The sequence below is a fragment of the Lynx rufus genome, unplaced genomic scaffold (assembly GCF_022079265.1).
Source record: "Lynx rufus isolate CCGP_SWC_20201006 ecotype Redwood Valley unplaced genomic scaffold, mLynRuf1.p SCAF_2, whole genome shotgun sequence".
NCBI classification, from domain to species: domain Eukaryota; kingdom Metazoa; phylum Chordata; class Mammalia; order Carnivora; family Felidae; genus Lynx; species Lynx rufus.
In genome coordinates this window covers 144,870,634-144,896,752 of record NW_025814834.1, presented here as the reverse complement: position 1 = coordinate 144,896,752, position 26,119 = coordinate 144,870,634, and the positions used below count along the sequence as shown (strand labels likewise).

General features: G+C 41.2%; 1 protein-coding gene across 2 annotated transcripts in view; it reads right to left on the bottom strand.

The window, feature by feature from the left end:
• Positions 1-16,032: 16,032 nt before the first annotated feature.
• The window catches only part of TGFBR3 (transforming growth factor beta receptor 3), a 211,360-nt gene continuing 201,273 nt past the window's right edge, over positions 16,033-26,119 (bottom strand). For both annotated transcript variants that reach the window (XM_047085878.1, XM_047085877.1), the window contains one exon: positions 16,033-19,498. In XM_047085878.1, the coding sequence (XP_046941834.1) occupies positions 19,380-19,498 (119 nt within the window). In that variant the 3' untranslated portion in view covers positions 16,033-19,379. The remainder of the gene's footprint in view (positions 19,499-26,119) is intronic.

The following is a 26,119-nucleotide window of genomic DNA, read 5'->3' as shown; positions in this document are numbered from 1 at the left end:
GGCAAGAGAGCAGATGCAGAATTGAATACAAGAGAGGCTAATGTCTGGGAGGAGACAAGAACCCTGAACAGGTTTCGACTCCATATTAATTGAGCTCACAGGATATTACCCACGTGGCGAATGTGAAGAAAACAAGATTTACACGTGAATGTGGAGAAAAGAATCAGACGGTAATCATTAACTTGTGTGTGTAAGAAGCAAAGGGTCTGGGGGGCAAGTGGAGTTTATGATCAAAGTACAATAGTATATTGGCATCAGATGGAAAGTAATTTTCTGCAGGTGATATGACAAGGTACTCGTGATCCCATTACAATATCTCACTAGCTAACCTCTTTCACCACAGGGCACTTTCACCCTGTGGTGGCAGCTTTCCACGCTAAGCTTTTTTCTAACCCATTTATGTAAGTAGAATTTATTTCCCCACATCTTGGTATTCACACTCTTGTGTGGTCTTTCCCCTTGAATGTGATTCAGACATGCTGAGATATAAGTGATTACATTGCATGTGATCATAACATCCATCTTGCTAGAAGACTGTCTCCCTTGCTGGCTTTGAAGAAGCAAGATGCCATGTTATAAACTTCCCTAAGGAGAGAGCCATGTGGCAAAGAACTGACGGTGGCCTCTGGCAGACAGTCAGCAAGAAACCGAGGCCCTCATTACAATCATCTGCAAGGACCTGAATCCTACGAACAACCACGTGAACTTGGAAGTGGATCCTTCCCCGGTGAGCTTTCAGATAAGATCCCACCCCTGGCTGACACCTTGATTGCAGCTTTGCAGAGGATGGAGCTAAGCTGTGCTGGAACTCCTGACCTATGGAAACTGTGAGAAGAATAAAAGTGTATTGTTGTAAGCCTCTAAGTTTGTGGTAGTACTGTTATGTAGCGATAGATAGCTAATACACTTACTCTTTTCCAACCTTATGTTCTTCCCATCCTCCCCCCTTGGTCTAGCACTCCCAAGATCCAGTCTCATCCACACTCTCCCAGCTTCTATCAGTACACACTGACCAGGTCTTACAGTCCCGTTCTTTCCTTAGTAGGCCCAATGCTTCCCTGACTGTTACATATTGCCAGAGTCTCCGAGTACTCCACCAAATCTCACCACCCTCATTCCTACCAATGCACTTTCCATTCTTCCAATCAATCACTCAGGCCAGAAAACTGATGTCATCCTTGGTTTTGCATTTTCTCTCATACCCCACATCCAATCACTTAGCATATATTGCCAGATTTGCTCTTGAAATGCGTGCAAAATCTGACCCTTTCCTACCAACTTCACTGCTCCTATCCTGGCCTAAACTGCCACAGTTCTCATGAGAACTTTTGCAAGAGCCACTGCGTTGGTCTTCTCACCTCGGTTTCTTCTCTACAGCCAGAGTGATCCTTTTAAAATGTAAGATCAGGGCGCCTGGGTGGCTCAGTCAGTTAAGCGTCCAACTCCTGATTTCGACTCAGGTCATGATCTCACAGTCATGAAATTATGCCCCATGCTGGGCTCCATGCTGGGCATGGAGCTTGCTTAAAATTCTCATTCCCTACCTCTGCTCCTCCCCTGGTCGCATGCAAGCCTGAGCTCTGTCTCTCAAAAAACAAAAACAAAAACACCCAACATATTAAAACGTAAGATCATATCTCACAATTCAACACTTTCCAATGGTTTCCTATCTCATCCAGAATAAAATCCAAAGTCCTTGCCGTGGCTATCCGACTACCTGCTCTGGCATTCTCCAACCTCTAACTTTGTCCCTTATACTCCTCTCTTACCCGAACATGCTAGCCACATGGCCTCCTTGCCAGTCCTCAGCACCCCACCAATACTGCTCCTGCTTCAGGCATTTGCATTCCTTGTTTCCTCAAAGATAGTTAATACTCTCCCCCCACACACTTTCTTTGGGTTTCTGCTTAAATGTGCTCTGTGGGTGCCCCCTCCCTATATCAAAAAGGCATTTCTTATTAGCCCAACCTATTCCCACCACTCTAACACTGCTCTATTTTTCTGCACAGCATTGGCTTATTTGATTGCGTTCCCGTCTAGAATGTAAGTTCTCTAAAGGCAGGTCTGCCATTCACTGATGTGTCCCCAGCACCTAGAATAGACACATACTGAACACTCAATAAGTATTCACTGGGGGCACTTGGCTGGCTCAGATCAGAACATATGATCTTGATCCCAGGGATGTAAGTTCAAGCTCCACATTGGGTGCAGACATTACTTTAAAATCTTCAGGGGGGCGCCTGGGTGGCTCAGTCGGTTAAGCATCTGACTTCGGCTCAGGTCATGATCTCACGGTCCGTGAGTTCAAGCCCCGCATCGGGCTCTGTGCTGACTGCTCAGAGCCTGGAGCCTGTTTCAGATTCTGTGTCTCCCTCTCTCTCTGACCCTCCCCCGTTCATGCTCTGTCTCTCTCTGTCTCAAAAATAAATAAACGTTAAACAAAAAAATTAAAATCTTCAGGGACACCTGGCTGGCTCAGTCAATAGAGTGTGCAACTCACTCTCTCTTTTTTGTTTGTTTATTTACTTATTTTGAGAGAGAGAGAGAGAGAATCCCAAGCAGGCTCCACACTGTCAGTGCAGAACCCTATGTGGGGCTCAGTCCTATGAACTGTGAGATCATGATCTCAGCTGAAATCAAGAGTCTGGCGCTTAACCAACTGAGCCACTCAGGCACCCCAAAGCATGCAACTCTTGATGTCAGGCTTGCAAGTTCGACCCCCACGTTGGGTGTAGAGATTAGTTAAACAATTAAAATTTAAATAAAATCCTAAAAAAATACTTAAAAAATTAAGTATTCCTTGCAAGATAAACAAATGAACGTGTGAACTGTCATGGAATAGACATGACCCAGCAAGTTTCATTGTAGGTTCTTGGAAAGTGCTCTGTAAAAACCCAGGGGGTCAACAGGTAGCAGCAGAAACTGGTACATTAGCTGCCTCTTTTTTTTTTTTTTTTTTTTTTTGTGCAGTCTAGGGATTTCCCATCTTGTATTTTGTTATTGTCTTATCATCTCATTCAAAATACAGTTCTAAAACCTCATGGCTTCTACCCAGACCAACTAGGTTTACAACACGGCACAACCAAACCCCTTCTTCCTTACCCATTTCCCAAACACACATCCACATCCACACCCACACTTAGACTTAGCAAACAAATTCCTTACAGAACACATTAAGCCAACCAAATATATAAAAATCTATATTTATAAAAAGATTAGGAGGAGTTTATGCATTTCACAAAAGGACCTTTGCTTTGGAAAAGGATTCACCACAGGAATCCTTTAAATAACTAGTTCACTAAATGATTTTAAAATAGGACTTGGCTTCAAGCAGCTCCCCTAGAAAGAAAGAAGGCTATATTTATCAAATATCTACTTATGTTCCAGTCACTGGGCCTGTACCATTGGCTATTGTTTTATTTCCTACTGATACTCTGTGATTTAGTGAGTCGCACCAGGGATATATCTAATTATTACATCAGTTTATTTGTATCTTTTGAGTTTCTTTGAGCATTACAAGCCATCATATTTTTTTCCCAGGAATAGTATAAAAATATATAGCATTCTGGGGTCATTTAGTTTTGGGGGCAAGTAAATTTTACACACCACAGAACAAGAGAACTCTCACAAGAAGGGAGTGAGCTTTGAAATTAGCCGGCCTCATTTGGATTGTCACATACAAAACATGTGTTCTCGGATAGCTTCCTTGGGGGCTTATTTGAGTCTCAGCTTCCTTACTAATAAATACGGACATAATACCAGCCAGCTCAAAGTGACCAGAATTGAATAAGATATATAATAAATCCTAGTCCAGTGTTTGGCACATACTGGCAGCCTAAAAAAAAAAATGTTATTTTCTATCTTCCTTCTACAGGATATGACAGATAATACTCATTGTAAAGGCACGTGAAATGCCTAAGAAAGGAGGAAAGTATCCATTAATTACACAATCTGCATATGACACACTTACTCTGTGCCAGGCACCGTTTGAAGCTATGGGGAGACAGTGATGAACAAGACAGACTCTGCTTCTCCTGGAGATTCCAATTCTGGATAGGAGATACTGACAATAAACAAACTAAAATTAAAAAAAACAAACAAACCCAAAAACGTTAGTGGGGAATGGGTGCTGCTTAAAGAGTCAAACCCGAGTGATGTGATGGAGAGGAACTGGGTGTCTTCTGTAGGCTGACTCATCTGCCTTTCTCACGTGATACTTGACCTGCGATCTGAATAATAAGGACTAGCCAGCTGTGTGATGATCTGGGGAACAGCATTCCAGGCAGAAGGACAGCAAACATAAAGTCCTTCAGGCAAGAAAAAGATCACAGAACATCGTGGCTAGAGCATAACAGGTGGGCAGGAGACTGATATTAGCTGAGGACAGAGATGAGGAGGGGTCAGATCCTTAGGGCTTTAAATGCCAAGACAATCACAGATAAAAGGCTCATCTCCCTAATATATAAAGAATTTGTAGACATTGAGAAGGAAAGGACAACAACCCAGAAGAAAAACAGGCAAAGGGCAGAACAGACAGTTCACAAACGAGAAGAATAAATGGTTCTTATATATGCAAAAAGATGCACAACCTCATTCATAAGAAAAATGCAAGTTAAATTACATTAAGATACCATTTTTATCCATCAGATCGGCTAAAATACTCAGTTGGTGCTGCTGTGGGAAAACAGGCATTGTTGATACAAATGGTGCAACTTCATTCTGACAGAAGTGAGGTGATATCTCATTGTGGTTTTGATTTGCGCTTCCCTGATAATCAATGTGATATCATCTCACACCTGTCAGAATGGCTAAAATCAAAACACAAGAAACAAGTGTTGGCAAGGATGTGGAGAAAAAGGAAACCCTTTGTGCACTGTTGGTGGGAATGCAAACTGGTGCAGCCACTATGGAAGACAGCATGGAGCTTCCTCAAAAAATTAAAACAGGGGTACCTGGGTGGCTCGGCCGGTTAAGTGTCTGACTCTTGGTTTCGGCTCAGGTCATGATCTCACAGTTTGTGAGTTCAAGCCCCACATCAGGCTCCGCACTTAAGTGTGGAGCCTGCTTGGGATTCTCTCTCTACTCTCTCTCTGACCCTCCCCCACTTGTGCTCTCTCTGTCTCTCAATAAATAAATACACTTAAAAAAAGAAGATGTGGTATATATACATACAATGGAATATTATTCAGCCATAAAAAGAATGAAATCTTGCCATTTGCAACAACATGGATGGATCTAGAGAATATAATGCTAAGCAAAATAAGTCAGTTACAGAAAGACAAATACCATGATTTCACTCATCTATGGAATTTAAGGAACAAAACAAATGAACAAAGGAAAAAAGGGACAAACCAAAAAACAGAGTCTTAACTATAGAGAACAAACTGATGGTTAGCAGAGGGAAGGCGAGTGGGTGGGGGGAAATGGTGAAATATACGAATGGGCCTAAGAGTACACTTACCATAATGAGCACTGAGTAATGTACAGAATTGTTGAATCACTATATTGTACACTTGAAACTAATATTACACTGGAAGTTAATTATACTGGAATTTTAAAAATAAATAAAAAATAAAATAAAAAATAATTAGGTTATAACATCCAAGCAAGCAAGAGCAAAAAAAAAAAAAAAAAAAAAAAAGTAAGGTCTAACTTTAATAGTATACAATTTTATAATATTCGTTACAAGTAGAAATGCACTCATTCTGTAATTCACCTAGTAACCTTTTTCCGGAACTTTACTCTTGATATATTCCTGCACACAAACCAATGAATCTACATATAAGGCAACACATTGCATCTTGTTTGTAAACCAAGGGCCCGCTAAAAGGGGCACGTGAAATAGATTATGGTATATTCCTACAGAAGAAGCCTATATGGAGAAAGAAAAAAAGGAATGGAAATAAAATATATTAAGTGAGAAAAGCAAATGCAACACGGGTGCATTTACTTTATTACATACATAGGTTGTGTATGTGATACACATATTACATAATACACATAAGAAGAGATACTCGGGGTATCTGGGTGGCTCAACCGGTAAAGCCTCCGACTTCAGCTCAGGTCATGATCTCACAGCTTGTGAGTTCGAGCCCTGTCTGCATCGGGCTCTGTGCTGACAGCTCAGAGCCTGGAGCCTGCTTTGGATTCTGTGTCTCCCTCTCTCTCTGCCCCTTCCCTGCTCATGCTCTGGCTCTCTCTCTCTCTCCCTCTCTCTCTCTCTCTCCCTCAAAAATAAACATTAAAAAAAAAAGAAGAAGAAGAAATATTCATTTGCTTGCATTTTAAGAAACATGACAAACTTGTAAAACTTAATTACCTATGGGGAAAATAGGCTGGGTAGACACGGGAGTAGGAGCCAGACTTACTAATGCACGCTTTTTTTTATATCACTTAAAATTTCAAATTATCCGAATTGTATTTTTAGTCAAAACTTAAAAATCTAAAAAGTTAAAGACAAAAATGAATCAATGAGAAAACTTACCGATTAATCTAAGGACCAATAAAGGCCTTGATAAAGAATTTGGAGTTTATTCTAAGTGTGCTGGGAAATTGTAGAATTTTCCATGAGGGTTTGACGAGATGTAGCATATTGTGAAGTCAATGGTCCAGCAGCCACACAGGGAACAAACTGTAGCAGGACAAGAGGGCTGCGGAGGTCTGTGGGTGGAGTGGGGGTTGAGGAGTGAGGGGCAGTCGTGAGGGGGCAGGATGAGTTAGACCAAAGTGCAGTCGGAAAGCCCTAGAATATGTTTTGGAAGTGAAATCGACAGCACTTGCTGATAGATAGTAACAGGTTTGTGCCATGAGCTCAGAAAGGGGTAAATAACTCACAGGTGGAGCAGTTCTGAAGGTTCTACGGAGAAAGATGTGTACCAGCAGAGCCATGAAGGACATTAGGATGCAAGGAGATGTTAACATGGTGAGAGGTCACTGTGGATGGATAGGAAGAGGGCTTGGAACAGGGGGCAGAGGGCAGAGGGCAGAGGGCAGGCAGCAAGTGGAGGGCTCTGCCCTGCAGAGTGGGGTGGGTCTCTCTCCTAAGAGTTGCTTCCATTTTTCTCCACTGCAGCTGAGCTTAGACCCACAGGCATGAAATTATTTGAAACCAAATCCTATTTCCATGACATACTTCTCCTAATTGCTTCCTACACTTCCTGTGACTATTTCCTTGCAGAAACTAAAGAGTTTCTATCACACACATTGGCATTCTTAGAATATATTGAAAGGAAAAAATCAATCAGGCAAAATGGGGAAAATCAGGCTGGGCTAAAGATTTGTCTTTTTTGCCGTTTGCTCACAATAACTGAGTTACCTTCTCTTGGAACTGTAGTGTAATGGTGAAGAATGCTGGGTTTCCCTGGAGTCCAGGTTGGACGCTCCAGCAGATGCTTCTAATTTTAAGGCTAATTGGTAGGCTAAGAAGCTTTTTGTTTTCACCTCTCCTCTCCACTTAAGAAAAAGATTTGATAACTAGACTTCCCTCTGGAAAGACTCTTTTGTAGATACTGTACTTATCTTGAATCAAGAGCAGTGACCCTAGAAGTTTGTGTTTCTGACCAAGAAGATATTTGAAGCTCTGGTTTCCACTTTTGGAGTAGATTGTTATTATCTGGGTTGGGTTTTAACACCAACAATCCAATCTTCTCTCTCTCTCTCTCTCTCTCTCTCTTTTTTTAAGTTTACTTATCTATTTTGAGAGAGAGAGAGTGAGGAAAGTGCAGAGAGGGAGAGAGAGAATCCTAAGCAGGCTCTGTGTTGGACGCCTAACCAACTGAGCCACCCAGGCGCCCCCAGTCTTCTGTCTACCCTCCCCCTTCACCAAACAAAATCCATGTGTTTTTCTCCTTTTAAAATTCAGCATTATCTCAACACTCTTGTCCAGTGCTCTGTGTTCTTTGCAGGAACTATGTCATAGGCAGTTTATGAACCAGGATGAGTAACAGACCAGCAAAAGCTGCTCCACCCAAATCACTTATGAAGACTTTCAGCTCTGGATTTTTGATCCATCAAGTGGGAGGAACCAAGTTGGATTTTAAAGCTGAGAAATTCTTGCCCATCCTTCTTGTACAGATGGTGTGCTGTGGTCTATAAAAGGATCATGTTCTGGGGCTTCTGAGCTGCAAGAAAATATTAAGAACATGTTAATAAAAAAGAAAGCAGAAAATGGCTGAGATGTAAGTGTGTGTGTGCATGTGTGTGTGTGTGTTTGTACTCACATTCCTGACCCTCATTTCTTTTTAAGTGACGATAGAATTCATTTCAGTCATGTGGATCTACCTTGAAAGTTTTTTTTTAATGAAATCTCAGAGGCAGTAATTGGAGAAGGTCTTTAAAAATCAATTTAAGCTATGACATTCTACAGAAAGAGAGGTGATATCATATGACCTTTAAGTGTGAAATCAAATCTACATAAAAGGCAGTGTTCATTCCTCTGAAAAAGTTGAGATAGAAATTTAGACACAAATGCAGCTAAAATTTCAAAACTCAAACTTTAGATCATCAATGACATCTATAAAATTTAAACTAGCTACTTGCCCGTTTTTAAACACATTGCATTAGGAAGAACAATGCTCTATATAGGTTTGGCTTGCTCTGAAACAAATAAGACATCTGCATTTGTCTTGAAAATACCAACTAGTAATATTTCTTCTTTACAGAATTATAACATTCACAAGTGGAAGAAATCAACACTTTATAAATGGTGTTTGATGTTAATTATTATAATTATATACTTATAATATTAATTATTCTATTCAGTATTTATGGGGAGGGGAGGAAGATGAGGAGTAACAGAAATGCATTTCTGTCTTAGTTAGCTTGGACTGCCATATCAAGTACCATAGATTGGGTGGCTTAAACAACATTTCTTTCTCACAGTTCTGGAGGCTGGAAGTCCAGGCTCAAGGTGCTGGCAGATCTGGTATCTGGTGAAGGCCACTTCCTGCCTTGTAGATGTCTGTCTTCTCATCATATCCCATGAGGGAGAGAGGAAGCAAGTTTTTCCTTTTTCTTCTTGTAAGGGCACTAATCTCATCATGAGAGCTCCACCTTCATGACCTAGTTACCTCCCAAAGGCCCATCTCCAAATAGCATCACACTGGAGATTAGGATTTCAACATATGAACATATGGAAGGAGACAAATATCTAGTCCATAGTGTTCCACCCCTGGCCCCTAAATCCATGCCCTTCTCGCATGCCAAATATATCCATTCCAGCCCAACAGACCCCTAAGTTCTCATTCCAGCATCAATTCATTCCAGCATCAAAAGTCCAAAGTCTCATCTAAATATCATCTAAATCATATATGAGTGTGAAATGGAGTAGGTATGACTCATCCTGAGGCAAAATTCTTCTCCAGTTGTAAACCTGTGCAACCAGACAAGTTATGTGCTTCTAAAATACAACAGTGGGACAAGCATGGGTAGACATTCTGAAGGGTAGCAGAATACACCACCCAGAATATGTCTGTAGGAGCTCAGGACATGCCACCCCAAAATGTGCCACTTTGGTACGTTGATTATTTCGAGTTGTAGTTTCGTGAAAAACAGCAGGTGCAGGAAAGGGCTTTCTTTGGACTCCCTCTTATCAGGCTAAAGACAGACCTTCTAAAAGTAACCCAATTGTCATAAATACTCTTCCTGGGAATTTTATCAATCAGGGAAGATTGACTCATCATAGGAGAGGAGACCAGAAAATTGACACCACACCCAACTTTGTCACAAACTATCAAAGCTCTCATCTAGCCTTCTAAGGGCCCATTCATCTTCCATAAAAGCCATTGACTCCCCTGTAAGAGGCCTGTTATCACCCCTCCCCTTTCCCTATTAAGATGATATTTAATCTTGAATTCTAAAGCCACCTCCTTAAGTTACTCATTTTTTTGCTGGGTGTCTCCCATGTATAGATGAGGTATACATGTTAATAAACGTGTTTGTTTTCCTCTGGTATGTATGTCTTTTATTATAGTGGTTGCAGCTAAGAACTCAGAAAGGTGGAGGGAAATTTATTTTCCTCCCCCAAAATTCCCATTCCAAGAGGGAGAAACAGGAAAGAACGAACAGGTGACAGGTCTCAAGCAAGTCCAAACCCTAGCAAGAAAAATTCCTAGATCTTAAGGCTTGAGAACAATCCTCTCTGGTTTGATGCTCTGCCCTCCAGACCCATTTGGGTAACAACATCATCCACCCTCTGGCTAAACCGTGTGGAACCGTGAAAAATATCAGGCCCAATATTAATCAAATGTTTGTTTTTCAGACTTTTTCCCCTAAATGTTTTTAAATAACAGGAAAAAAATCAGATCTGGTTTTTTTGCAAGGAAAATCAGACAACCTATATGTCTTATTATGGGTCACAGAATCCTTTAAGAATCTAATGAAAATGACTAGTTGTTGTATGTTAAGGTCCCAATGAATTAGATCTCTTTCTGATTTATCTGTTTGAGTAATCTATTTAACTCTTCTTATGCTACTACCATAATATTCTTATTTTAATATTTTATACTAAATGTTAACATCTGCTAAGGCCAAATCACTCTCACGATTCTTTTTCAAAATCTTAATCCAACAGGAAATAAACGAACTGTTTAATAAAAGCTTCTGGTAAAACTAAGTAATCATCTGAAGAAAACAAAAATAGACCTCTATCCTGATATCATCACAAAAATATGGAATAAAGATCTAAATTTTAAAAATAAATTAACACAAGAATTAGCATTTAACTTTAGTTAGAACCTAAGCATGACAGGAAACCCGGAAGTCAAAAGGAAAAGACAGAAATATTCAACTACATAAAATTAAACACTTTATTTTGGGAATATTCATTATAAGCAGGATGAATGAGAAAACCATCATGGATTAGGAAAATATTTGTCATACGTGATGTGTGATAGATCATATCACCAATATGGAAATTATTAAGAAAATACAACTCAGTAGAAAAATGGGCAAAGGAAATGTTAATGTATAGAAGGACCTGGGAAAGACTAATAATTTTATAACTTAAACCTCACTGGCAATGGGGTACCTAGCTGGCTCAGTTGGTAGAGCATGTGACTCTTGATGTTGAGGTTGTGAGTTCAAGCCCGGCGCTGGGTGTAGAGCTTACTTTAAAAGTAAGTGGCGGGTGGGGGGGAGGGGGGGGTGGGGGTGGGGGTGGGCAGTGCTTGGGTGGCTCAGTCTGTTAAGTGAAAGGCTCTTGGGTTTTGGCTCAGGTCATGATCTCACAGGTTCATGAGTTCAAGCCTCACTTTGGGTTCTGCCGCAGCTGGCAGAGCAAAGCCTGCTGGGGATTCTCTCTCTCTCTCTCTCTCTCTCTCCCCCCTCCACCCCCCACGCCCCGTCCCTCCCCTGCTTGCGATAGCTCTGTCTCTCTCAAAACAAATAAAGAAAGCTTAAAACAAAACAAACTCACCGGCAGTGGGGATAATGCAAATTCAAATAACGTGACATAGTTTTTCAACTATAAGATTGGCCAAATTCAAAGTACGTAATGCTGGTAACAATAATAGTAGATGATATTTTTTTTAATTTTTTTTTTAACGTTTATTTATTTTTGAGACAGGGAGAGATAGAGCATGAATGGGGGAGGGTCAGAGAGAGAGGGAGACACAGAATCTGAAACAGGCTCCAGGCTCTGAGCTGTCAGCCCAGAGCCCCACGCGGGGCTCGAACTCACAGACCGCGAGATCATGACCTGAGCTGAAGTCGGACGCTTAACGGACTGAGCCACCCAGGCGCCCCTAGATGATATTTATTAAAGTGATTAGTATATCCTGAATACTTTATGTGGATTTATATCATTTAATATTTATGACGATGCTAAGAAATAGATTTCTGTTAAATTAAGGAAAAAGCTCAGCTATCAAATGGCAGGTCCAAGATTCAAACCCAGGTAGTCTGATGTCCAGAGCCCAAGCTCTGTTTCATGTGTCCAGTGCCGATGGGAAGGCTGTGGCAGTGTGATTTGCTACAACTGTTAGAGAAAGTAATGTGGTAATAGGTATGAATATTAAAAAAACTCATTCCCTTTGACCGGCCATCCCCCAAATAAAAGAATCACCATGATCTGGTATTACTGATTCTTTGATTACTGATTCTTTGATCTGGTATTACTGATTCTTCAGTAGAACTTACCTGTAAAACCATCTGAGTTTGGCAGTGGTTTTTTTTAATGTTTTTTAATTTTATTCTGTTTTGTTGTAAGTAGATTTTAAACCATTGATTTTCTTAATGGTTAAATGTATTTCCTATTTTCTGTTGCTTCTTGAATGGATTTTGGCAAATTAGTTTTTTCCAGGAAATCATTCATGCCATCTTCTAAGCTGTGGCCTTCCAGTTCCTGATCTACCCCTTTCTTCCTGGTATTGGAACTGAGGAAACCCCTGCCAACTGCAAGTTCCAATAGTCCTCAGCCCCAGGGATGTAATTCTTCCTACATTTATTAATTCAGTGTCCTCTTTTTACCCTTCCAGCCACCTGACACCCGCTTAACCAATTCCTTATGTTAATTTCTTTGTATTGAAATACCCAGTGTGGTTTCTGTTCCTCCAACAAGGGCCCCAACAGCACATCACCAGGAAGTAAGTGTTCAAACTTCTTAAAATGAAGCTGTTTATCTTGATTCCTTATTTATTAAAATCTCTGCAGAATCTTGTTTTGTCCTCTTTCATTCCTAACACATGTTTGTTTTTCTTAATTTTTATCTATCTCCAGTAATCTTTTAATTACTAGTTTTTGGAACTTTTCTTAACTTGCTATACTGGATATGTTTCCATTTGTAACATTTTTCCCCCAATACAAGCATTCTACAGGTATAAATTTCTTCTAAATTACTGCTTTGGCTGCATGCTTGAATTTAGTACTTTCATTATTTTTCAAATCTATGTATTTCCCAATTTCTATTACAAGTACTACTCTGAGTCATGAATTATTTAGGAGTTAAAAAATTTCCAAATCTATTGAGTATTTTTATTTTTTAATTTTATTTATCTATTTTTGAGAGAGAGGGCAAGTGAGGGAGGGGCAGAGAGAGAGGTGGAGAGAGAGAATCCCAAGCAGGCTCTGCACTGTCAGTGCAGAGCCTGACCCGGGACTCAAACTCAGAAACTGAATTGTGACCTGAGCAGAAATTCTTAATTGACTAAACCCACAGGTCCCCTGTATTGAGTATTTTTAAATTATCCTTTTCTTGTTGATTACTAAACTACTTGGGTTGTGGTTAAAAAACTTGACCGGTATAATTAAGTTCTGTGGTATTTGCTATGAATTCCATTATGGTCTAATAGTAGTCCATTTTTGTAAATATTCTGTATGTACAAAATTCTCAAATTTGGGGGTGCAGGATTCTATGTATATGGCCATTAGATCAAACTTAATTGCACTGTTCAAATCTTCCATATCCAGGTCTTTGTGATTTATGAACTTCTGAAAGTATTATGTTAAAATCTACTGATAGTACACTGTTACTTTGTTTGCACTAGAATTTAAGGACATATATAAGGATATTAATAGCAGCAGGATATCTTCGCAAAACCCTAAAAACACCACTTCTAAATGTCAATCACCAGTGAATTGGCTAATTATATGAAATATTATGCAGCCTTTAAAAAGCATGAATTTGTTCTAGGTCTATTAACCTAGAGGGTGGACCATGTTCAGTGAGAAAGGCAAGTTTCAGAGTATATATATTGTGATCCAATTTTTAGTAAACAAAACAAAAATTCCTCTGTGAACACATTTCATATGTTTGAGTTAGAAAAAAAGGCTGAGTGCCTGGGTGGCTCAATTGATTGAGCATCTGACTCTTAAGTTCTGCTCAGGTCATGATCTCACGGTTTGTGAGTTTGAGCCCCACATCAGGCTCTGCACTGACAGTGTGGAGCCTGCTTGGGATTCTCTCTCTTCCTCTCTTTCTGCCCCTCTCCTGGTCATGGTTGCGCTCTCTCTCACTCTCTCAAAATAAATAAATAACAAATAAATAAACGTTAGGAAAAAGAAAAAAGGCTGTTAACATCACTTCTTCCAGAGAGGTGCCTGCCTGGGAAAGAGCATTAACAACTTTGCTTTATTTTACCACCTACAATGACCATGCTTTGCTTTGGCAATTTAAGGAAAGTCTAGTAAAAAAAGTGATGATCAGCACACACAAAACCTTATAGGAAGATATGCCATGTGAAAACACCAAGTCACAAATGCTATGATACAATCTTATGCATCACAGTGACATGTACATGTTGATACGAACATAAGGAAATGCCTGGGAATACACAATAAATCAGTATTACCACCTTTAAGTGTGAGAATTATGGGGGCTGCTTCACTGCTACATGTCTGTATTATTTGCATTCATTTTATACATGTAAATTAATTGAATGTGCAGGAAAAAATTTGAGAGGATGCAACTATAAAATGGCTATGGACCAAAAAAAACCCCACAAAACAAAAAACAAAAAACAAACAACAAAAAACCCCAGAACAACAAAAAGCCCAGATGCATCAATGCAAAATTTTACATACAATTTCAGGTAGTTAATAGAATCTCTGAAGCTAATCTATGGATTGCCTAGGTTTCTGCTCCCCACTTTAACGGCAGAAAAATGATTTGATCTGCCAATTTCTCCATCCTCTGAGAAGCGCTGGCTCCAGGACAATACTGATCTGGAAAGCGGCTGGGCTCTCTTCTGTAATGAGGACTTCGACCTCACTGGAGTGAAATGCTACTTAAGCCCCTCACCTGCTCCTGCTCTGTGGACACCTACCTGTGTGAAGTGTTGGGGTGAGGGGGATACTGGCCTCAATACCATTTGGGTCTGTTTCCAACCACCTAATTTCACTAATTCTCAAAAGGGGAGAAGGTAGGGACATGTGACAGCAGTTTGTAAACATATATTCGATATCATAATTTAATCCTTAATAGGAAAAAACCAAGCTGTTGTTTTTTTTTTTTTTGTTTTGTTTTTTTCAAGCTGTTGTTTTCATGATACAAATGTCTAGTGGGGGGTATGCCACATAGAAATTGAGCTTCCGACAGGTGAAGGAAGTTGCTGGGAAGGTAGGCAGATTATTCTCCTTAAGCCATACTTAGGAGGTTGAACTTTATTCTGAAAGCAAGTGGGGGAACTACTTAAAGGCTTTAACTGGAAAGTGACATGATTTGAGCCTTTTTTCATTTCTTTTGGTTGCATAGTGGAGAAAGAATTAGGGGGTAGCAAATCTGAAGTCTGCATACCAGTTAGGCTGTTGCAGTAATTCAGTTTTTTTTTTTTAATTTAAGTTTATTTTTGAGAGAGACAGTGCAAGGGGAAGAGGGGCAAAGGGAAAGAGAGAGAGAGACACAGAATCTGAAGCAGCCTCCAGGTTCTGAGCTGTCAGCACAGAGCATGATGTAGGGCTCGAACCCACAAACTGTGAGATCATGACCTGAGTTGAAATTGGACGCTTAACCAACTGAGCCACCCAGGTGTCCCTGCAGTAATTCAGTTTAAGAGATAATGGGCCTTGGATTCTGAGTAACAGCAGCAGGAGTAGAAATAAACAGGTGATTTGGAGAAAGAGATACTCTAGAGGTTGAATAAACCTGGACTCATTAATTCGTGGGAAGCCAGAGAGGAGTCAAGTTAGACTTCCAGATTTCTGGCTTGGGCAGCTAAAAGGTGGTGGTGGTAGTGCCATATCCATAGAGAACGCTGGAAGCAACACTGAGGTATTTGGAGATCCAAATACATATTTTCCCATTCCTTGGCTCTAGGAGATGGACAGAAAGGCCAGGAATGGATTCAGGGGCCAACATCCACTTCTGGGTCTCCCACCATGTTTTTCCAAAAACAGAGACAGCTCCTGCTGTCTACTTCCTCAGGTCTGTCCATTCTTTCCCTCTGTTCTACTGAGCTAGGGTTTTCTCTTAGCCTTTTCCCTCCCGACTCCTCACCAACACAGTTGGAGCAGATGATACATTTAGGACAAAGTCACAAGGAAAAAGTTATGTCATCCTGAGGGTAGAATTTAATGATGATAAAACAAGACAGACATTAATAAATTGATATGTATCTTTTTTATTATGCACAGATAAAGGACTTAAAACTGTGGTTATCAAAACTATACATCTAAGCATGTTCATAAAATTGCCAACACATTGAACAGAGAAAGAATACAACAGGGGTGTTCAAACTGGCCACAGGGATTTTAAGGGTACTCTTTTTACCCTGATAGATGAAACACAGCAACAAAATCAGGCTCACTCAGGAAAACCCAGAAGAAACAAGCATTGTTTTTGGAAACTGATAATAGTCCTTTTTAGAAAAACATCTGTCAGTTTCATGAACAACCCCCAGATAACACAAACAGGAAAAAGGTCACACACACACACAATTCGCCCAACCAAATGTGCTCTGTTACCACAACCATCACTCACACCATGAGGTAGTTACTGTACGAAATGACCAGCACGCATGTGCGCACCCCCCCACACACTCACAACCACGCCCCCTACAGAACACACACAGAACATGGGTTTACAGTCTTATCACAGACAAGGAAAAGACCATTTTTGTTTGTTTGTGTAGACAATGCTCTAGAAGCAGCTCAGACAGAAGACACCTCTGACTTTAAAAACAGAGGAACTGCTGGTGAACACCACATGGTGAAAAGCTATAAGGTATCCCACAGACACTCTGCCTGGGGAGTTTGGAGCATTTCAACAATAGCTTTGGCTTGGTCAAACACAACAAAAATGATCTCTGTGAATTAGAGTGTAGCCGGCAGAAGTAACGAAAGACTTTGTAGACAGAAGCATTTAACTGGAATATAACAACAGTTTTAAGGAAACTTGCAGAACTTGTTATAAACTAGAGCTTGTACTTTGTATTGAAACTGTGAAGTATGAAGTGATTAGAAATGCTGTAATACAAAACTGGGGAGAGAACACTTTTTTTAAAAAACATTTTTTAGAAACATTTCTGAGATAATTAATGACATTCACTCTCCAGTGAACATGGGATCGGGTTTATTATCAACACAGATTTCTTGATCTGAATAATACTTCTGACACTAAGACCCGAACAATTAAAAGGTGATTTTTTTTCCTTCTCTTTCTTTTAAAATCTTTTGGTTTGCATCCATAAATTTGTAAATTAATTTTAAATTATTTATAAAATCATTGGCAATGTAGCATCTCTCTCAAAAATATACATTTAAATATAATCATCACAAAAGGTTTTAACCCTGTCCATCTAAAGAACTGGATCTGTTTAATACCTCTTAATAGATGATTTTGTTTTTAAGAGGATGGAAAGGGTTTTTTAAACAGCAAAGAACTGATCAAAAGAATTCACAGTAACTGAAATTAAACATTTCATATGGAGTAATTTAAATTTATCTAAAACACTTAAATATATCTTTATACACACATTTTTGTAGTAAAATATAGCTATATGTGACTTAAAGACTCTAGTCTTCTTTGAAGACATCTTTAAACTTTTTTATACATAGAATATGCTAAAACAATACATTCTGCTGAAGGTTAGGCAAAGCGCATTATTTTCAAACACAGGTAGCATAATCTAGGTCCTCCACTCTGATACCCTTATGTTAAAAAGTTAACTGAAGGAAATCAATTCTCTAATCTCGTATCTTCATTTGTATGTGGAAATCTGCAAAATTTTCAATAAATCAATGCAGGCAGCCTGGAAATCTTAGCCCTCAAGTAATCTGTTCTGGTTAATATTACGCAGATTGAGTATCTATACTTATCAAATCAGAGTATTATTCTATGATTGGATGGTATGTCTATCATATCAGTGACTAACATGACAGATTAGCATCAATGACTGTCAGTATCTCCACCTACTTGTGCGCTGACAGACACTGCCCTCAGGTCTTGGGTATCATCAACATTTTCTACTTAGGGTTCCATTCAGAGAACCAGGCACAACTTCCTTATTTTAAGGGCAGTGAGATTCACTTATGAATATTTTGGAGTAAAAGCTAGCCTGTTCTTTCTGTAGGATTTGGAGTCATTTGGGGGAGAATTCTGGAAGAAGATGAATATTTCTTTGCAACGAAGCTATTCTCAGTAGTAAATGAATTGGCATGGCAACTTTCCTCGGCCTTCTTTTTTAACACAGACTATCAGTTGAGCTTATTTTAGCTGCAAAGTGGCATCATATTATTCCATTTTAATGAAATCCATCTCAAATCCTTTTTTGAGGTTGGAATATATTTAAGGCAAGAGAACTAAAGCAGTCCACACGAGTGCCCTTTTCCAGATCTCAGCACTTTCTTGGCAGAATCGGTGACACTGTTCAGATAACCAACCAGAAACCAACAGGATCTGCTGTGCATTTGCACGAACAAGAGCTTCGTTTTTCACAAAAGGGTCTATTAACAAGGTTGACACATTTTGAGTGGAAACACTAATTCTCCCAAATACACTTAAGTTGCAAGTCTGAAGACACAGGTCTTTTAAAAAGGGGAATGAATTTTCTCTTTTTCAACGGAGAAAACAAATGTGCCAGGTGACATGTCTATACCTGTACTTGCATATATATTACTGTGCAAATTCCTCTCCAACTTTAAAACTAAATTTGCCCCAATTTATAATTTTTCTCAGAACGCAATGTCATAAATGGGGACAAATATGCAGTCCCAGATTTTGGCCATTTTCTATTTCTATATGCTTATGAAGCAATACAAACTTTGCATTAAGACATTTTTGCAGTCGGTGTGCGAGCGTGGGACAGGGGGGAGCAGGTAAGGTTATCAGCACTGGTTTTGGCCCAGGGCCCGAGAAAGGAATGTTGCTGCGATTTGTGTGTCAGGGTGCAGTCCCTGAGGGCGGCACCCTTCAAGCGGACAACATCAGCCCCCAGAGGGTGTGACAGCAAAGTGAGAAGTGTGCGTCCAGAAGGTGCAAATTAGACACGGAGGAACACACTGAGAAAATCTTGAAGTATTTCTTGTGTTATACATCTTGGTTCAGTTATACAAGGCTCTTTGGCCGTATCTCCTCACTGGTCCTACTGTCTGGTTATCATCCTCTCACCAACTCCTCGAGTCAGGGTAAATCTCGGGGCCCCAAATTATGGACAGTCTTACCTGGACAAAGCAGCATTTTGAAAACTGGCACGTGTTTCACATTGAAAACCCCCAAGCCCGGGCGGGGCTGGTGGAGAAGGCCACCACCTTGGCTTTCTCACAGGAGTTCTAGTGTGTTACAGAAGCCCAGGGGGCACACGTGTATTAGCCCTGGGCGGGGGAGGAATACAACAGGTGGCCTGCGTGTTGGAATTCACTCTCTCTTCGCAATGGCACCGCCCTGCGGCCTTCCGGCGCGGACACGCGGGGTGGGCGGCCGCCGGTCCCCTCCAGGCGGAGGCGGGGAGCTAGGCTGCGCTGCTGCTGGAGCAGGGCGTGCTCTGCGTGCTGCCGATGCTGTGCGCCGCGCTGCTGTTCTCCGAGGCAGGCGGGGAGGTGGGCACTTGCTGCCTTCCTGCCGTCTGCCCTGCGGTTAATGAAGAAAAGGGACGAAGAAACACGCGTGTTACGTGTGCGCATCCGTGACAAGGCCAGTTATTTCCCCCTTTGCTGTTCTATCTGATGTTTCTCTCCTCCGGGGGCAGAAGCAGGTAGACCAGGCCTTACACAGAAAGTGGTCCTGTTTGTTGGTGTTTTGTTTTGCCTGGTGAAAAGAGAACTGTTTACAAGCTGACCTATGATAGGCAGTGTTAGTGGCTAAGACTCTGACAGATGACAATAAATCCCCGGGATTTCAGTGCCCAGGACCTTTGAAGAAACCGCCACCATTGGTACCAACTGACCAGCCCCTGTATTCGGGACACACAGCCTATCTCTTCTCATAAAGATACAGTCAGGTTTGGAGGATGAGACCTTTATTTATTTATTTATTTAATTAAAAAAAAAAAAAACAAAACTGTTTTAACATTAATTTATTTTTGAGAGACACAGAGAGAGCACGAGCAGGGGAAGGGCAGACAGAGAGAGGGAGACACAGAATGAGAAGCAGGCTCCAGGCTCTGAGCTGTCAGCACAGAGCCTGACAGGGGGCTCAAACCCCCAAACCATGACACCATGACCTGAGACCAAGTCATGTAACTGACTGAGCCAACCCGGGCACCCCAAGAGGGTGAGACCTTTAAACTGTACTGAGAGAGGTCTGCTGTACGGGGGCCTTTTTCTGAATATACTTGCTCAAAATGGGGGTGGTGAGCCTAGATTTTGCCCGAGCTACAGCACAGCCAAGTGCTGTGTGGCCCATGAACACAACCCAGCTGAGAAATGGAGGCAGGACAAGCCTGCTCTCAGAAAAACCTTTTGGGAAAGGAGTTTAGCTCCTGGCACACGGGGAACTATGGTTGCCTGGGAACAACCTCCTCCATCCTGCAGTTCACTGGGGGTGCAGTGAGAATATCTCCTAACACATTAAGCATCCCACTTTTCATTACACATCCCACTGAATTTTAGCTAAACCCATTCCTTGTGCCAAATGTGCAGTGCTTTGGAGGGGGAGGAAACCCTGGGTCACCCACACACATGGTTTGCATTATAGCACTTTGCAAACGGCCCTAGAGTGAAGTCTTTTCTTCAGCGAAACTGGTCTCAGGGCAGCCCTCAAAAAATGGCTCTGTGTAGGGAAAAGGGATCAATGCTCTCCAATGAAAAACACTGCATTTTCTCTGAAAAGTCAGAGCATAAACTTAATAATCTTCTGGTCAGCAGTCGCCCTCTTCTAATGTTGGAAGCCCCAGAGGGCCAGCTCTGTTTATGAATGAGCCTCCTCTTTCCCAGTCCTGCTGAAATACACAGCTATCAGCCAGAGAGATAAGCAACCCTCCGCCCGCTTCATTAAAACAAAACACACAGAGCAAAGGCTCGACTCCTCAAGGGCGGGATCTCAGCCTGTTACTTCCATTCCCTTTCTGGGGCCCCTCAAAGGACTCTGCCAAAAGAGCAGCTCTGCAAAATGTAGAACCCGTTCATGCCTTCGCATCTGGTTACAGCTTCCCCTGTCACCCATTTTACAAACCACACAACTACAGCACACATTTTTGCATCAACCTCAGGGCATTTGTATGCTTGCTGCATTGTTTGGCCCGTGCTGTCTTTCCTCTGATTATCTTTTCTTCCGGGACTGGTGGGATAGAGAGAGGATAGGGGGCCAATATTCCTCAGAGGCAGAGAAACTGTATTTCCACTCTTCTTGGTTTTTTTAGGCAATCTATATTTTGGACGTTCCCCAGCATTACCCTCTACCCTTCATGTATGTATGTAATTAAAGATCTGGAGAAGTTTGCCTCCATGACAGTGACTTTCTGCCAGAAATTCACTTTCCCCAGAGTGGGAGCTTATTTCTAGAAGGAAATCAAATCTCTTAGCTATTCTGATGTCAAAAAAACAAAACAAAACAAAAACCCCAAAACAAACAAACAAAAAACCCCAAAGCCTCCAGGGACCCAAACAACTTGTGATATACTTTAAAAATTCAGCTCCCTTAAACCCACATGTTGATCCACACCCAGCTGCATTATTATGCTATTAGAAGGACTGATGGGGCCGTGCATGAAGCACATTTTTGCAACACTTTTCTCCATTTAAAAAGAAAAGCAGCAGGAATCAACACTCCACCTTCCCTTTTTGGCTCACCTGGACTTCATTTGTTCAGCCTGATAGCAGCTAAAGCATGGTGGCCTTGCCTCATTTATTGACAGTGAGCAAGTCTGTCTCATCCAGAATTGGACACGGGCTTGATTATTCAGAGTCAGGAAAAGTGCCAATACTACTCCCTGCCCAGGAAGTATGAGTACTTGCTTTCTGATGTCTGTTTGCCGAATGTAATTTGTTGGCATGCCAGTTGATTTTAATCAGCGCCCATTAAAAAGGTCTTTCAGCTTCCAGTTTTGGAAACTCTTGTGCTAACGCAAAACACTGTCTAAAATGAAAACTCAAGCAAAGCAAAACAAAGAAGCCCCCTCTCCTCTCAAGATTGCAGGATGTATTTCACCACGGTGGACAAGTCAACTTAACCTAATAATCTACTGACCTCGAAGTAACTACACCTGTGGTGAACGTTGCAAAACATACAGACTTGTGGAATCACTATGCTGGACACCTGACCTAATGTGACATTGTGTGCCGGCTATACTTCAGGAAAAAAAATGAGGAAAAAAAAAAAAGCCAATCTACTGACTTTGAGCCAATAATGTGCCAAGCCAAGGAGAATCTTTGAGAATCTGCTCAGAAATACTGAAAATACTGTTTTTAGAAATATTAAAAATACCTTCTCCTACTGTGGTGGCTATTTTCACATGGATGAGATTTCTCACACGTTGTTAAAAGCTTTTACCTTCTTTAAAAAAATTTTTTTTAATGTTTATTTATTTTTGAGAGAGCGAGTGAGTGAGCAAGCACGAGTGGGGGAGGGGCAGAAAGAGAGGGAGACACAGAATCTGAGGCAGGCTCCAGGCTCTGAGCTGTCAGCACAGAGCCCAACGCGGGGCTCAAAGTCAAAAGTTGCGAGATCATAACCTGAGCCAAAGTCGGAGACTTAACTGACTGAGCCACCCAGGCGCCCCAAAAGCTTTCACCTTCTGACAAATTACGACAAGGATTTTTTGTTGTCAGATGGAAGTGGTGCGACACAAACAGTCACCCTGAGAAACAAAAGTTTGATGTGCAGATGCTTCTGCTTAAAAAGCCAACGGAGTTCCCCTGGGTTTTCTGAGATGGGCCCTTTGGCTTTCTGCTCTCTATCACAGTGACCTCTGATTTCTTGGAGCACTAACTCGTAACATATCCCTTGGGTGACTAATACAACCACCCTACTTCCGGAGAAGAAGGGCAGGGAGGACCCCAGAGCTAAGCAGAATAGGCCCACTTAGCAAATGTAAGGAACTGAAGGAAGGATCCTTACTCATGAACATCATAGTTGGCCATAAGGAGAAATGTGTTCAGTCTTCACGCTTTGCTCCTAAAATTTCAAACCCCACTAAGGAAGAGAGATGTGGGGAGGAAGGACAGTAGAGGAGGAGGCCTTTGGAAGAGGGTGTATTAGACATAATTCCACCCAGTTCACATATTCGCCTGTGGCTGAGCCAAGATGTTGCCAGAGATGCTTTCAGAAACAGAAAAATATATTTCTTAAGGGATAATCTGTTTTATTTCTTTAGCTTGGCATGGAGTTGTCCAGATCTGATTTCCTGCCACCTCTTTGGCAGTCTACTTTACAACTGGATTCTTATCTCTGCATCTTGCAGCATGGCAGGTCCTGGGGAAGAAACTTCATCTCAGAAAGATGTGAATAACTTGGAGAGGCTCCACGGGGAAACAACAACAACAGAAGAATTTTAAAGAAAGGTGAGAGGAATCTCAATTATTTAGCCCAAAGGAGAATGTTTGCAAATATCACCCAAAGAGGATTATTATAAAGAAGAGCAGACAGCTGTGCTTTATCTCTCTTGAGGGCAGAACATGAGGAAATGAGTTTAAATGGTAGCACTAAGGATTTAGGTCACAGAGAAAAGAACTTGCTGATTATGGGGATTGGTTAGTTATAAGGGGAATTTATGGAATCTCTTTCTTGGAAGACACTTAAGCATTGGATTGAAAACCATATGCCTGGGGATGGCTTAGCTTTAATATTACTTGATGCTGGAAAGAAAAAGATAGTGTCTGCAAGGCCTATGTGTTGGTTGTAATTATGGACCAGTCAATGTCTCAACCTCCTGATATCCTAATTGTAATGATTTTACAAGCTTGCTCCCATAAGGATAGTGAAGTAGATAGACTACCTTTAGTTTATAGAAATGTTCATTCATTATTTATCATTTCCAAAAATGGTCCGTCTCCACTCTCCGAGCTAAAAGATTTTCCTTCTGCAGGCAAAACTCATCAGGAGGGGTACGTCTGGTGTTGTTATAATTTATGAGGAAGGGGGGAGAGGTTCCAAAGCAGGAATTAAAACCCTTCAAAATGTCCTGCCTATCATTTTCTTCCTATATTCCTGCAGTACAGCCAACCTATTTGCCCCCACATTTTGGTTTTCTGTGGCTTATTTTACTTTAACTTAACCTGAGCACATGGGTGCCGAGAGTGGATTCCTGCCTTCTTTACAGTCGTACCAGGGCTCCCATCTGTTCCAGCTGCATCTTCCTGATCCCTGGGACTCAGCCTCTTGCCCCCTACCTTAGTCACACCTGTCTTCCTGCTGCTTCTCTCTGCACCTGGACTAAACTTGGGAGCCTGAAGAAACTTCAGACTTCTGGAAACATTTGAAGCCCCTAGAGATGCTCCTAATTAAAAGCTCTTACCTGACTCAGGTAAACCTAAGTAGGTGCTTGACTTTTACTTTAAGAACACATGGTATGTTCAAATGAGGACTGCTGAACAGAAACCTGAGGGATTGGGACAGGCATGCCTACTTTGAGACCTCAGCATTTTATATTGCTCTGTGGAATGCAGCATTCCTTCCACTCTTAGATTTTTGTTCTGCCTACATATCTGAGAAACGTTCATTATCTTACATTTTTGTAGGACTTGGGAGTTCATAAGACTTTTCACATGCATTCTTGCTTAAGTGCTCTCACCGCCAATGACCCTGGGCAGAAGGGGTCACGTCTATGTTTGCTAAAGGGAAACATGGTTCATAGTAAGGTAACAAGACTAGCAGTTGAACAAACTAGATCTTCAAGTCCCAGGGCTGTACAGAGACACACATGGAGGGCAGCCTCGCCCCGGACCCCTGCCCTCTTCCATCTTCCTCTCTTCTTCCTCTTATTATCATCACACTGTGAGTACATTCTGTTCAGTGGCCACTTACATAAAGATAAATGATGACAACCTCTGACCCACCCTCCTGCACAGTTTTGTCTGCAAAAGGAAGGTCTTTTAGCTTGGAGAATGGGGAGGCTCAATTTTGGAAACGATAAACAGTGACTGAATACTTCTCTAAACTAAACACAATCTAGTTCACTCTTCTTACAGGGGTGAGATAGTGAAATAATTCCAATTAGGATATCAAGAGACTGAGATATTGGTGCACAATGACAACCTACACGGAGGCCAAGAGAAAAATCTCACCAAAATGACACTGTACAGATTTTATTTTTAAAGTTTCTTCATTTATTTTGAGAGAGAGAGAGAGCGGGAGAGGGGCAGAAAGAGAGGGAGAGAGAGAATCCCAAACAGGTCCATGCACAGTCAGCGTGCAGAGCCTGATGTGAGGCTTGAACCTATGAGACTGTGACATCATGACCTGAGCTGAGATCAAGAGTTCGTCACTTAATTGACTGAGCCACCCAGGTGCCCTGACACTTTACAGATTTTTAAAAGGCATCAACCTACAAGAAAGAAAAAAAGAAAAGCAGGAGTGGCGACAACATCAATAAAATATTGAAAGCTGGTGAAGAAATGGGTGAGTAGTAAGTGATGTAGCAGATTTAAGAGAGCCAGAACCTAAGCCAACAGTAAGAACAGATGAGCAACAACCAAGTTATAGTACAGAACCCTCAAAAATTCAGGAAATGGTGGCATCAGTTACTCGCAAAGACAGGGCAAACTTGAGGCTGCAAGCACTAGGGTTGACTGACTGCTGCCGTATAAGCAGCAGTGAGATTTTTCTAAATCCCCTTCTTTACCCCATGGAGTGGGACCCTGCCCATCCTCATCTGGGAGGGAGACAGGAAGTTTACTCTCCAGAATATGAAACTGAGGTTTCCAGGAGTGAACAACACCAGGACAGCTGAGAGCAGAGAACCCATCTCAAAGAGGAGGATTAAATGAATGTCCTGTAGGTTGGATGTTGAGGTGCCTAGAACACTGACAGCCAGACCTGCACTCTCCAGGAAGAAAATAAGAAAACCTATTTTATAGAAAACCTGGTGAGGAAACCTCAAGAGGAAAGATCCAAAGATGAATTATTAGGAGTTACTCAATAAAAGGCAGCCAGATCACCCTAAGGGAAGTTCACAATCAGTATATCCCATCTATATCCTCAAAACTTACTCATTCTTAAATAATCCTATATTAATATTTTCAGAGGGATAAGATATTACACCTGTAGGAATAAGATATATATTTTTAATTCATAGGAAAAATGTCTTGGAATTGA